The sequence below is a fragment of the Trypanosoma equiperdum genome (assembly GCF_001457755.1).
Source record: "Trypanosoma equiperdum strain OVI genome assembly, contig: ctg_631, whole genome shotgun sequence".
Lineage (NCBI taxonomy): Eukaryota > Euglenozoa > Kinetoplastea > Trypanosomatida > Trypanosomatidae > Trypanosoma > Trypanosoma equiperdum.
Window position 1 is genome coordinate 137,800 of NW_027124567.1, and position 13,201 is coordinate 151,000.

The 13,201-nt window shown below is 50.9% G+C and overlaps 5 protein-coding genes and 1 pseudogene across 6 annotated transcripts; all 6 read right to left on the reverse strand.

Annotated features, from left to right (window-relative positions):
* Positions 1-384: 384 nt before the first annotated feature.
* On the reverse strand, positions 385-1,401 carry TEOVI_000290900:pseudogene (annotated as a pseudogene). The gene has a single exon. A coding segment is annotated over exon 1 (1,017 nt).
* A 438-nt stretch (positions 1,402-1,839) lies between these two features.
* TEOVI_000291000 (Galactose oxidase, central domain containing protein, putative) lies at positions 1,840-2,940 on the reverse strand (the record flags this gene model as incomplete). The annotated part of the gene is made up of 1 exon (XM_067225905.1): positions 1,840-2,940. One exon carries the CDS (start codon positions 2,938-2,940, stop codon positions 1,840-1,842), a length of 1,101 nt encoding a protein of 366 aa, XP_067082006.1.
* Positions 2,941-3,323: 383 nt separating this feature from the next.
* Positions 3,324-4,091, reverse strand: TEOVI_000291100 (Sucrase/ferredoxin-like, putative; the record flags this gene model as incomplete). The annotated part of the gene is made up of 1 exon (XM_067225906.1): positions 3,324-4,091. The coding sequence occupies one exon, from the start codon at positions 4,089-4,091 to the stop codon at positions 3,324-3,326; it is 768 nt and encodes a 255-aa protein (XP_067082007.1).
* Positions 4,092-4,340: 249 nt separating this feature from the next.
* TEOVI_000291200 (uncharacterized protein) lies at positions 4,341-4,892 on the reverse strand (the record flags this gene model as incomplete). Its single annotated transcript, XM_067225907.1, has 1 exon — positions 4,341-4,892. One exon carries the CDS (start codon positions 4,890-4,892, stop codon positions 4,341-4,343), a length of 552 nt encoding a protein of 183 aa, XP_067082008.1.
* A 375-nt stretch (positions 4,893-5,267) lies between these two features.
* On the reverse strand, positions 5,268-7,925 carry TEOVI_000291300 (uncharacterized protein; the record flags this gene model as incomplete). The annotated part of the gene is made up of 1 exon (XM_067225908.1): positions 5,268-7,925. One exon carries the CDS (start codon positions 7,923-7,925, stop codon positions 5,268-5,270), a length of 2,658 nt encoding a protein of 885 aa, XP_067082009.1.
* A 427-nt stretch (positions 7,926-8,352) lies between these two features.
* TEOVI_000291400 (Vps54-like protein, putative) lies at positions 8,353-11,613 on the reverse strand (the record flags this gene model as incomplete). Its single annotated transcript, XM_067225909.1, has 1 exon — positions 8,353-11,613. One exon carries the CDS (start codon positions 11,611-11,613, stop codon positions 8,353-8,355), a length of 3,261 nt encoding a protein of 1,086 aa, XP_067082010.1.
* Positions 11,614-13,201: the final 1,588 nt, after the last annotated feature.

The window sequence follows — 13,201 nt, forward strand, 5'->3', positions numbered from 1 at the left end:
ATGAAAGAAAAAGATGGTAATTTTTTTTTTAAAGGTGAATGAGCTTTAAAAACAAGAACAATAAAATGCTACTGGGGTTGCAGGTGACGTAGCACCACATAACCAATTTCCAGCCGTTGCAGAGAGCACCAACAGTAGTAGCGGTGGTGGCAGAAAACACAAAAGGGAGGAAAAGGTGCGGTTGGTGCCACTCTCAGCTGTATAATTCAATGCACATTACCGAAACTGGACGAGGTTCGCATTAGCATTCAATACACGATCACAAAAAACGTACATTCACGATTCCCCTTCAACCAAAAAGCCACATATGCCTCCTGATTCATTCTGTTGTGCACGCTCTTGTTTGCATCCGCGTTGGAACAACCCCAATTGCTTACACACTAATCACTTAGACTGCTCCTGTGCGAGTTTCAGTGTTTCTTTAAGGGCTTTAGAAAATGCTGGGCCACATTCGGCAGCATTCGCTCCCGTGTATTTTAATAAATAGGTTACCACCTTGGTACCTACAGGGAACGAAAACGTGGCGTGTGTGTCTTCTGATTTCGTGAGAATGAAATTTTTTGAGAGCGGTGTATTCAAAGCATATCCATCGCGAACAATAAGTCGATAGAAATACTTTGGTGAGCCACCCGATTTGTCCTCACCACCGTTAGACTCATGCTTCTTAATCTTCGCCTCCCCGACGCCGCAATCCGACCAACTTTTTGTATCCGATTTGAACAAGTAGAGCTTCGAAGGGATAGTGGCGACAACTTCACCCGTCGCGACTGAAACGGGCTCAGCGTTGGCGAGTGCATCCCCCGGAGTTGGGGAAACAGGGGAATCAACGGTGGCTCCCTTATCGTCAGTCTCCTCCGCAGCCTTGGCTAACCTTTCCTTTGCAGCAACAAATGAATTGACTGCGTTGCCAAAGCTGTGTGCTCCTCCAAAGAGTGACCCAGTCCCCGCTAACCCACCACCAACTTCGGGCTTTGTATCAGTCTTATTCCCGTCGCCGGTATTTGTTATCGTACCGGCTGCGGTAGAAGAAAAGTCAGTTGCAGTCATTGCGTTCACCTTCGGCATTGCAAACGCCGGTGCTGCCCCCTCCGTGGGCTTTGGAATGAACGGAAACGCACCGTTGAGTGGCGGTGGTGATATCCCGCTGCTGCTGGCGCTACCACTCGCTACAGACCCAAACTTCGTCACCAACGGTGGGGTACCTGTCGGTAGTGCGCTGGGAAGTGATTTGAATATCCCACCCAGTGACGGCGGGGGTCCCGCAGGTGTGGTCCGAACAACACGCACGATTCGACGTTGGGCCATTGTCTCAGCGTCAGCAAAGGCGGGTTTGTCACCGACATCCTCATCATCGGAGGCAACACCCCTCTTTCTGTCACCTCTAAGGCGGTCCGACATTCGCTAACAGGTGTCGCTCTTAAACCACAGGACGATGATTGCGGCTGCTCAAACACATTACAACATAAGAAAAAAGAAAGGGGGAGTAGAGAAAAAGAGGTGTTGTAATTAGCGTTAAAAGGTGGTGGCTCCCAAAAAAAAAAAAAAAAGAGCACCCATCGGTCAAACGGCGCATCCTCGGTGCAGAACAGGACCAGCATGCTCCACCTTAGGGAAAAGCCCAAGCAAACGCCGCTGCTCATCACTACACAATAACTTTTACTATCATTATTCGCCATGAATGGTACATAGGGCCACAGCAGTGGCGGAAAGCACTGAGGAATTCCCTGAGGGGAAGCGTGAGGGTGCGCACAGCTACATTCGAAAAAAAAACAAAAACTTTATTGTCATCAGCACAACTCTACAACAAGAGCAGCGCTCCACGAAACCTGTTCATCTGCGCTATCCACCTTTCTTTCGGGAACCCCCCGCATCCGGCTTTTCAAGCTCCAGCTCCAGAAGCGATGTGTTCAACTTCGGTGGAATGCCGCCACCAAAGAGCATAATGCGCCGCCCCTTCTCACTTACACACCCCACTGCGCCACCACGGCCAGAGAGATCCTCACGCTCTAGCGACAGTTGCGCCCACCTGAAATCGGCCAGCGACAACTGAAGAACCTGTGGAAGCGGGCCACGCTCATCTCCCCCAAGGCACACGACGAAATATCCACCTGACACCGCAGCCACACAGCCCTGGCGCCGCGTTGGGACAGATAGGCACGCTTGGGAGGTCCATGTATTTACACCTCCCCGCAGAGTAAAAATATACAAATCGTTCTGCAGGAATGAAGCGAATCCACCAAACACAATCAAACGCTCACCGGCTGCATCGAAAGCGACCGCGGCAGCATCACGTGGTACCGGTGGCACTCCAACCTTGGTCTCCACTATTTCCCATTCCGCCTCATTCTTTTCCATCAGTGGGCCAATCCGCAGCCGCCAAACATCATTTAGTCGCTTTGCGCCATCAAAACCCCCAAACAAATAAACAACGGAGGTGGGTGCAGCATCGTCACTTCCACTAAGCATACCCAACACCATGTTATGTGAAGTGCGTGCCGAAGGAGCTGCACCGACAGGAGGTATTAACGACCAAGCACAACTAACCGGCTCCTTGCTCCCCGGAGGAGGGGTTACCGCAGGATCTGAAGGTTTGGGTGCAAAAAACCACAGGTTGTCAGTATATGTTTCGTCATTCCATCCACCAAAAACAAGACAACAGTCCCCAAACGCAACGGCCGCTGCGTCACGCACCCTTTCGGGTAAAGGAACGCCACAAGACCACTGCTTTGTAGCGACATCCATCTCAACAACCTGCGAAACACTTCGTCTGGCCTTAAGGTCAAAACCCCCACAAAGGTAGAATTTTTTCTCAGTGCACGCAGCAGCGGAACCCAAAAGTTCCTTGATCATGCCGTTTTGTCTGGGACTTGCGCCCTTCCCCGGAGCGGCTTCCACCCACTCGTACTTATTAAGCTTCCTGTGAACAACCTCGGTCGACATCGCTTGCCTCGCAGAGCAGCTCTATAGGATTTACGGGTAAAAAGAATAAAGGGAAAGAGGCATGGGACCACAAGACGGTGGTAGTAATAACAAAGCCGGTTCGCAGGTTGCACACCCGTCGTCCGCGTTGAAAAGTGTTCCTAAGCATAACCGAAAACAGTACGCGTCAGAGACCATGATACCATGTTCAACAACTGTGCAAAGGGCAGAAGCACCGAAATCGGCAATAAAACAACTAAAGAGGACCTCCTAGTACCCAAAAAAGAATGAAACATTTATTTTACTCCATTCACTTCACTCAGTCCAGCAGAACTTGACCTTTAAACTAGAAAATACTTATTAGACATTCTTTCGTCATTCGTTTAGTCTCCCCTGAACCCCCTCTACATCACACTGCAATTGAGGCCCCCCTGGGTAAACCCAATCTTCCCCCTTATCCGCGACTCAAGTGAGTCCGGTATAGCTCCATCCCCTCTCACTAGAAGGTCTGCAAGGCTGTCGACATCAGATGGCTTGATGCAACCGAAGCAGATTCCACCCCTTTTCGTGTATACTAAAACATTTCCAGCATACATGTGACCACCAACATGGGAGCACGGATACACGTAAATACATGCGTCACCGCCCTTCTTTTCCTTTATGGCATTCCTCAGGAGCTCCAGCAAAACAGTACCACAATAACCACAGCGACCATCACGCTGATGATGTGAGCAGACGAAGACAAATGCGTCATTTGAGCGGTCACAGGGGACCGACCCTTTGCTTTCCCACGGGAACTCACCCGATGTTATGCAACTGTACTGCGTTATAATTACTGATTGCAGTTTCTCGTCGTACAAAAATCGCAAGAGGCACTCGTCTGGACCTGGTCGATGAAACACCGTCAGCTGAACATTCTCCAATTCTTTGACCTTCGAGTTAAGGGCATCATAACCCGCGACATTCCTCAAATTCGATTCCCAGTCCTTTGCACCAACATCCGATGAAAGAAAAAGGTGCTCAGTGAGCGTCATGCTCCCAGGCAGTTTTGCCGGAACTGGACCACAGCATTCCTCCCTTTCAAAGCCGTGTTTCAATGCATCAAGTCCCTCAATATCAGCCAGAGCCTCCCTTGAGAGACGCTGGACGATCGCGTTATGTGAATTCATCATGGAGACCGATTCTCTTCGCAGCTGTAAAAACAAGTGAGTGCACAGGTGAGAATACTTTATATTGTGCGAAAGACAACGACAAGCTAACCCCTTCATCTATACGCAAGGAAGGGCAACATGCAGCCACTGATACAAACGACGAGGCAGAAAAATTAGTCAAACTCTCGTTCAACGATAAGCACAAATGAACACAAAACAAGACGATGCTCAAGCGCTATCAACAATAATAACAATCTCACACCGTATCAACTACCCTCCCCCCGAGGTTACTCCCTGAGTAGATGATTTGCTATTTAGTGGATCAACTACTCTCGACCTCTTCAACATGTTCTTCGGTATACAGTATGGAAAAGCCAAGGCGTTGCATGCCATGCTAACGGATTCTTCGCCCTTCTGCTCCGTCTCCCAATTCCTTTCCTTCCTCAGCTTCCCAATCTTGGCCAGCTCCAGTTGACGCTCCCGATGGGCCGAAAGCCGGTCGTGGAACAATGTTACTATCGGAGGAACAGCAAACTCGAACTCCCTCTCGTTGAGTGAACCGTCAGTTTGGATAGTGAAAGTGGAATGAAAACGCGGGAACCTCGAGCGCTCGATACTAAGCTCCTCTGCAAACATTCCCCGGTTCTCTAAATGTTGCACTTCACTTGTGTGTCGATCTTTGATAAAAGTGCGTAGCACATAAGGTATTTTGTAGTCTACCGGACGCAGACGCGGATGGGTGGGTATTGTGCGGGCGATGGGCCGAAGTCCCCGTGGTGGTGGGGCGCTCCTACTCACCACAGCCCACTTGTGCAATACCATCCCCTCAGAATAATTATGCCAAAGGGTCCTTTCACCCGATACTACAAGCAAGAGATAAGCAATAGGGGTACAAACAGAGAATATCAAATGATGCCAAAAAGAGGGGTGTTTGCTGCATAGGGATATTTCACAACACAAATTGATGCTGTTGGGCTCGTACTCTCTTTTTTTTTTACACGTCCTTCAGAAAGTGTGCTCAGCAACTGCAGCGGCGATGCCACCAGATCTGTGACCCATTTGTAGCACATGCACAACCCCATTCTTGTGTACCACAGTCCCTGAGACAACCACCGCGCTGGGTGGCGGCGGCGAAACATCGGAAACGCTACCACACCACAATCCCACCGAACTGATTCACAATGAAGCCTCTCTGTATCATTTCAACATGTTCCCCCTCGCCCGGCGGATGGTATCTGCAGAAAGTGTACGGAATGATTCACTTGCGTCGTCCATGGCACGTAACAGCGGGGAGGGAACAGTGGAGACCCCACTGCAACCCCTGGACATGTACAACATTTCTCTGACGAGGGTGGAAAGCGACATGTTGTCGTCCATACACGACAGAATACCTCCGACCGACGGCTTGAGACCGAAACAAAACACAGAGGCAAGATTGATATCATCTGTTGATTCTACCGTGCCATCTAACAGTAAAGAGCAACTCTCGTTAAGCACGGTACCTAAGAGCCTCACAAAAATTTCACCATCAGTAGGTTCCTCAGACCTCAAACGTTGCGCAACCGAACCGGCTATCCGCCCCGTTTTGTCGTAAAAGCCTCCGGTACCCGCGGCCGCCAACAACAGCCTGGATGCGGGCGGCACTTGTCTTACGAAATTTTTCATATGCTCGTACCGGTCTATAACGGCAGATATAAAAGCCGCACCGTACCGATCCATGAGTTCAAATGGGCAAGTGGAGAATCCAAGCCGACGTCGGGCAACGCCCTCTACACGCCAGCACTCTGTCTCTGAGGCCAGCTGGCATAACTCGAGGGAAAGAGCTGCCAGAAGCCGTTTAGACACGTCACCTCCCCTTGTAACAATGTACGGGACCTCGGTTGACTGAAAATACGCCAACGCACTGGAGAGAGCCACCTTGGACTCGTTGTCGGCCACGTGTACAGCAGGGAGGACTTGGACCTCCACCATAGGTTTTCCGCCCAATGGAGCCACCTTTGGTGCACAAACGGGCGTGGCAACCACAGCGCAGTCTAACAATGCTGCCACATCCTTCACCGCGTCAGACTCTCCGATCAATAATGCGTAACGTGGGGAATTCAAATCAAAGGAACTGCGGTGCTGAGCAATCAATTTAGCGGCACCACCAAGCGCGTCCTCAGCGAATATCAAAAAGGGTGCAGACGACGTCAAGGAACCTGCAGAGCAGCCCGGTGACACCACAAACCGATCATCGCAGGGAAGAGGATTTAAAACGCGATTATGCATACGGTCCAGTTTCGCCACCACACACGCGGAATTATATATGTCGCGGTTTGCCATGAGCTCCGCATACATGTTGATGCTCTTGTCAAGAACATCGGCACCACCGTCGGTTTCGGTGCCGGTCACTAGGGCACAATAAGAGTTCCACAGACCCCCCGGAGTGTTGTGAGGCACGGCGTCACAAAAAGGAGTTAAATCTTGCCTGAATGCGCCACACATTTTCTGGTAAAACCACAAACGCCATTGCCACCATCCGCGCATGATCTCTGGCAACCACACTCTACTCCATGACTGACATTCCATGTCAGAGAGCAACGAAAGCTGCGGGTATAGTTTTCTCCACTCTCCCCAGGGCAAAGTATGAAATGCTGGGACGACGTCAGTCACCCCTTCACCGTACCCAACAACCCCACTTAATCTCTTGAGCACATCTGGCGAGGGCCACACGCCGAATTGAAGGGAGGGGAATCCAACGCGCACTTCATCTGCACAGGAGATTGGAAATTCAACCCTGGCACACGTGAAGAGCAACTCAGCGCCGAAGTCTAGGGCGGACACACCAATCTCCCCTACAAATACCACTCCACACCTTGACGCCTCTCCCATTCGGCGAAACAGTCGAGACTTCGCGCGCATGACCTCGAGGCGATTTATAGGGGTCAACTCCAACTCTGAGTGTTTCGGGGTATAAAAGGGAATATCGCGAGCCGTGCGGAGCACTACAACGAGACCATGCGACCATTCCTTCACCGCCTCCAGAGTGGAAAGTGCGCTGTTGAGTCCCGCGACAAGATCCACAACGGAGGCTGGGTTTTCACGTAACTCCAATGCGACGGTGCGCTCCGACAGCCATTCCACATGCAGTGAAGTTGTATTGAGACTGGTGTCGCTGCAAATTCTCGAAGTGGGAACAACGGTATCATCAAGCCAGCAACGCAGTCCAGAGTTTTGGGAATCTGGCTGAGCACTCAAAAGCTCCCCAGCATCCGCTGCCGCTTGACGGTCCTCAGTGGCAGCACTTTGGCCCCCATCAACACAACTCCCTTCCAATTCACTGGATGCACCAACGTAGCCGTCGTCGTTATTTGCGGCGGTCGCGTCCGGTACGACGTTCACCTTCTCGTCGAGTAACGCCCCCTCATCCTCTGAGATTTGGAAAAGTGCACTCTCCAACTCGTGCAGAGTGCAGGCGACATCAGTTAACACCGGCGGATCACGCAACACAAATGGCACTGATGATAATAAAGGGTCTGTTACCACCGAGCTGGTTGGACCCGATGGTTGTGGAACCCGTGCTACATTTCGCTCCACTTGTGCCGGTTTTGTTTTTGTTGTAGGTATATTTGAAGCGGGAACGTTAAGACGGCGCTCAGAACGCTTCCGCCTCACCTGAAATTCATTTATTTCTTTGATCAGCCCATCAAACTGAACCCTCGCGGGCTCAACAGAAACGTTTCCACTTTCAACGCAGAGCAAGGGAGTTCTCTCAAGGGAGCAAGAAGTCGTTGAAGCGGAAACTAGTTGGTGCTGTGCGATATGAATGGCAGCATAGGCTTTCGGATGCCGTACAACGAAGAGGCAACGGCGCATCGTCGCCACTTTTGTTCTGCCCCCCGTTGTCCTCCCTCACCCCACAAAAAAAAAGGGCACGCCTTTTTGGGATGTAAACAACGATAGAACTAAACACGCGTACCACGAAACACAGAGACGAAAGGAAAAGGAAAAGGGTGAGTGTGTAGGGATGACAATAAGGCAACCGTCTGTTCAAAGCAACATACGCACCCCCTTCCACCAGGTGAGCCTGCTTTAGACGACAATGCCAAACCTCTCTCCCCCCCCCTCCCCAAGCAACCAAAGGGAATTCAGGTGATAATTTGTGGTTGTCAATGGGGAGAACCAACGGGGGTAAGGGGAAATAACAACAGTAAGTAGCAAAAGGGGAATTATATATAGATGTGTAGAAGCAAGTGAATGGAGGTAGAGGAGACGATAATGATATTTGGCACCGCTGCGACGTCTACGCCTGACCAAAGAACCATGCCAAGACAGCTTCATCCGTTGCGCAGGGCTCCTTTGATTCTTTCATGGCGTCAGTTGGTGACGCGCATAACTCCATACAACGCATAACATCAAAGCCGAACCTCTCCACATTGGCCTTAAACACAAGCACATCCGACCTCATGACTCCAAGCTCCACCTCGTCAATATCAGGCGACATCATCACAGTCCGCATCATACGGGCAAAAGTACCTAACATTGGCACAACAACACCACGGCAGTCGCTAACGGGCACAAGAGGGTTTAGGAGGTGCATGACTCGGGCTGTTTCTCGTAGCGTTGTCATGACCCACGGGCTTCCGGCGTCTTGCCACTCTCTTCTAGCAGTGTCAGCAAGCACCCCTACCTTCTCCTTTACAAGTGCTGCTATTTTTCCCAGTAGTTCCAAACGACACATCTGGCAACCCTGGCGAACACGCTCTAGGTCCTCTGAGATGGAGGAAGGCAAATTATCACCATCAACCACCCTCTCCCAGCGCCTTTGCATGAGCGGAATACCGTCGTAGAGCAGCGCAAGATTCTGGGAAGCTACAGCCATGTGTGGAACGGTGATAGATTCAAGGGTACCGGTCTCCACAGCCATCGCACCTAGCAGGAGAGCAGCGCACTGTGAATTGTATAGCCTCAAGAGATCGTACACCTTTCCCATGATGTCAAAAGCAAGAAATGGGAACCGACCCAGGTAGCCATCATAATCATGCAACATCTCGAGAAGTATTTGCAGGGATACACTCACCACTCGTCCATCGAATTGTCCACCCAACGAAGGTAATATAAACGGCTTATTTACCTTACCCTCACCGACTGCCGTAAAATTGAGATCCGGTACCGCATCTGGCTTCTTCGATGGAGCCACTGCCATCTCCTGACACGTCTTCGGCGAACTGGGGTGAGTTTCGCGCGAGTCCTTAAAATCGGTGAAAACAATGAGCGCCCGCAGCGCGCTGACGGCTTCGTCACCACCATTAAATATTACGGAAACACGGGACTGAAAATCCGCATCTGAGTCACACGGAACCCACTTCTCTCCCTCTAGCGTCAGGCGTATCCTTTCGATATTTGCCGCGTGACGTGACCGAACGTGTTCCTTTCCGAGCCGCACCACAGCGGCTTTAAGCTGCTTACCCGAAAGGCAGCTCCAGGGGTCACCTAAATCACCAACCATCGCCGCAACGTCGTGAAATACTGCGACCATGCCCTGCATGAAATCGTACCCGGACTTCACAAGTGTCTCGAGATCGTGCACATTGGTAGGGACGCACGAAGGCCGTGACCGCGCTTCCAAAAACAGCGCAACCGTCCCCTCTGCCGCGGCGAACAACGCAACTAAGTTCCTCCTGCTCATATCCCACAAACTTTCCTCACCATCATGAGCACCAACGTCGCGGAAACTGGAACGCACACTAGCCCCAACGACGAGAAGAGCCCAACAACGAGAGGCCTGCCTCACTGCCTGGGATATTTGAACGGCGATCGCACTAAAAATCCGCATAAAAGCGGGGAAGCGGCACGAGTCGGACAGGCCAATGAGTGATAACTTCTCTTCACGTGAGCTGTCACCAGCCACGGCGACTTCCAGAAGAGAATTTGCTCCTTTCTCACCCACAGCACCACTGTCCATCATGCCCGTCACAAACACGCTTCGAGCGTTCGTCCACATAATATCAGGCAGTCGCTCCCGGTTTTGGTGAATGATGGTTGGCAATAGATTCATTTCTCCCGCTGCTCTCACCGCTCTCAACAAGCGGCCTTCCTCCACATCTGATCCTGGCAACGGGTTGAAAGTGAGCTCAATTTCTCTCATGATCATTTTATGAAGACTCTCTTTCGCCAGCAACATCCGCTCGGGAACATCCCTTAACACCCTCACCCGCGTGAAGTTTCCAGTCTCAGAGAAGTTGTTGTTGTTGTTGTTGTTGTTGTTGTTGGCCTCACCTGCCCCTGCGGCGGCCCCGCACCATAAAGCTTTGTACAAGGCACAATAGTTTTCAACCACGGCTGGGAGCTCAGTCATGTCTCTCTCCGGAAGCGATATCCAGTTTTCATTGACTGACAGCGCTGAGAGTGTCTCCATCATCCCCACGGCCAAGTCCCGGGAAGCAGTCAAACCATGTCGAATGCGGTAGTTCTGTGCGATCGTCATCATCTCCCTGACAAAACCCGTCCCATAGGCATCGACATCCGCCCTTGTTTGCTGAAGGTCGTCAAGAGCCCTGCGCGCCTCCCCAGCACGATCCGTGAAATCCTGCGACACGATGAAAAACTGGTCCGCACGGCTCTGCACATGACGCAATAAGCAGCTCTCCACCGCGCCTTCCCACTCGCGTAATTTCTTCATGCGCTTTTCAATCTCCTCAAAATCATCTGAGAACGTTGTAGCGGTGATCGGAACTCCATCTTCATCTATCTTACTTCCTCCTCGTTCTTCAATTACCCGCTCCAGAAGGCGGAGCTCGTTGGCCGCATCGTACGATGTGTCAAAGAATTCCTCTGGCACACCCTGGGGCCACGGTAGGTTTTCATTTAGTGCGCACGACAGAACGGAACCGAGTTGTGGCGTAGCCGCGGGAACATTCGCCAAGGGTTCCACCCCTTTGTTGTTTTCACTTAATGTCCCTGACACAAGTTGCAGATATGGCATGTAGTCCCAGTTTTGATTATACCTGGCCATCAACGTATCTGACGACGGTTGCTCGTTAGTAACAGTCCCTGCCCGCTTCATGTAGGTCTTGTGATCCAAAGCATTGGACACAATCCCAACGAACCAAGAGCCCCACCTAAAATTGTCCCTTGCTTGACGTGGATCGTTTAAAATAGAAATGAAGCTTTGTCCAATGCTAGACCCAAGTTCCACAAAATACGCCCGGGTGACAGGGTCCAGGTCAGCAAGTGGGTCACCATCCAACTGGCTCTCCGGTGTGTCGCTACCCGACAGAATTCCCGCCGGAGCCTGAACAACAGCCTGCACCAGGCTTTGCGGCAAAGAGGCGCCGCCGCCCTCCGCGATCCATCGCGCTAAACGCCCGTGCAACGCCCCTGAGGATACGCCGTTACGAATGCATTCCTCCAGGACAAGCGGGGGGACCCCAAGCGCCTGCGCCAGTCGGTGGTGACTCCATCCGCGTTTTGCCATCAGGAAGGCGCAAAGCTTAGCAACCGGGTCGCAGGATTCGGCTGCCTGGTGGAGTGGTACACAGTCCACGGGGTTACCTGTTGACATAACTGCTATTCGTGACTGTATCCTCCTTCACAACCTCTTGATCCTCTTTACAGTAAGTCACGTAGCGGTTCAATTTTAAGACAAGAAAGTGAAAGTTGGTTAACGCATCATCTCCCAGGCGATGTGGTCCCACATGAAAAAAGGAAAAGCAGGGGTACAAGCAAGAAGCATATCATCACAAGGGGGAAGTATGCACAAATGTGGCAAAATCTGTACCAGCACATCATTGTCTTTCCCGATCAGCTCACCGTAACTCCTGAATGCCGTAAACTAAGGCGAAGCTGCAGCTCAAAACGGCAGATGCAGCACTTCAGGTAATTTTTCTTCGGTTGGGTTACACCACTGCCACCATCAGAGTGCGACGGCACCTTGCGGAGATCAACGGCTTCTCTGCCAGCACCGCAAACAAGACGGGGGGCAAAACACCGCACACTCCGACCTCCAAGCAAAGGAAGCGCTTCACCATACCGTAGAGGAGAGCAATATAGGCAACTACACACTGGAAAAACGGGAGCGGAACCGCTTCCCGACCCCTGCTCATACACTTAAACGCCTCATACACCGACGTTCACGACTAGCTTATCAGAGTGCGGCAGAAACACGTGAATCATGCCGACATTGTGTCCACTATCGGCTGCGATAAATATGGCGGGAAAAAAATCAAACGGGAAATGAGGCAACAGAGCGTCAACGTGTTTCAGAGTAACACATGATCAATAATCGATAGGTAAAAATGACTTTAAAAACTGTATCCCCGGATTGATTCCTCTCGCCACCCCCCCCCCTTTCGTCGCATACCGTACTCCATTATATCGAAGTGCACACACAGCACTTTAAAGAATAATAATGACGAATGGCGCAGAAATAAACGACGTACCAGATGGACGGAAGGAAAAAAAACAAGCACAAACTCATTGCCGAGTGACAGGACAAATCCAAAGCATAAAAGCAGACACCACTGTGCATCCTTTACACTGCAACCGATAGCGGCGCTCAACCACAAAGAACTCTATGAATATGAACACCACATACCTCATCTTGACGTGCCCATCTGCGGTGGCAATACGCGTACGTGTCAAAGAAAAGCGCATGTGCGACCGCAAAAAAAAAAGACAAAAAGGAGGTGCATAAATTTAGAGATAGTCACAGGGGACGGATAACAGTAGAAGTCAAACAAATAACTCTACAAACGAAAAGAATCGCGAAGTAAACTAATTCCGTTCGATTCAATGTGGAAACTGAAAGTGGAAGACGCCTACAGTGGCGATTGTTTCCCATCAAAGAAAAAGTAAGCAGCAGGTACCTTCTACCATACACCACGAGTAGAAACACAGCACCGTCAAAGAACCAAGTACTAATGGCAACCTTCCTCACAGTCTAAATGTTTGCCGTACCAAAAGCATGAAAAAAGTGTGCACTCACTCAATAGAAGCCGTAGTAACCTTAACGATAGCGAAATGCCCATGCACAACCGCTACGCAACCACACACACACACAACAAAATCGTCACCTGGTGTACTTCTCACGGAACTGGTGCCGGTGGCACAGAAACTCTCGGAGGTGGCACGGCAACATTCACATCAGAGAG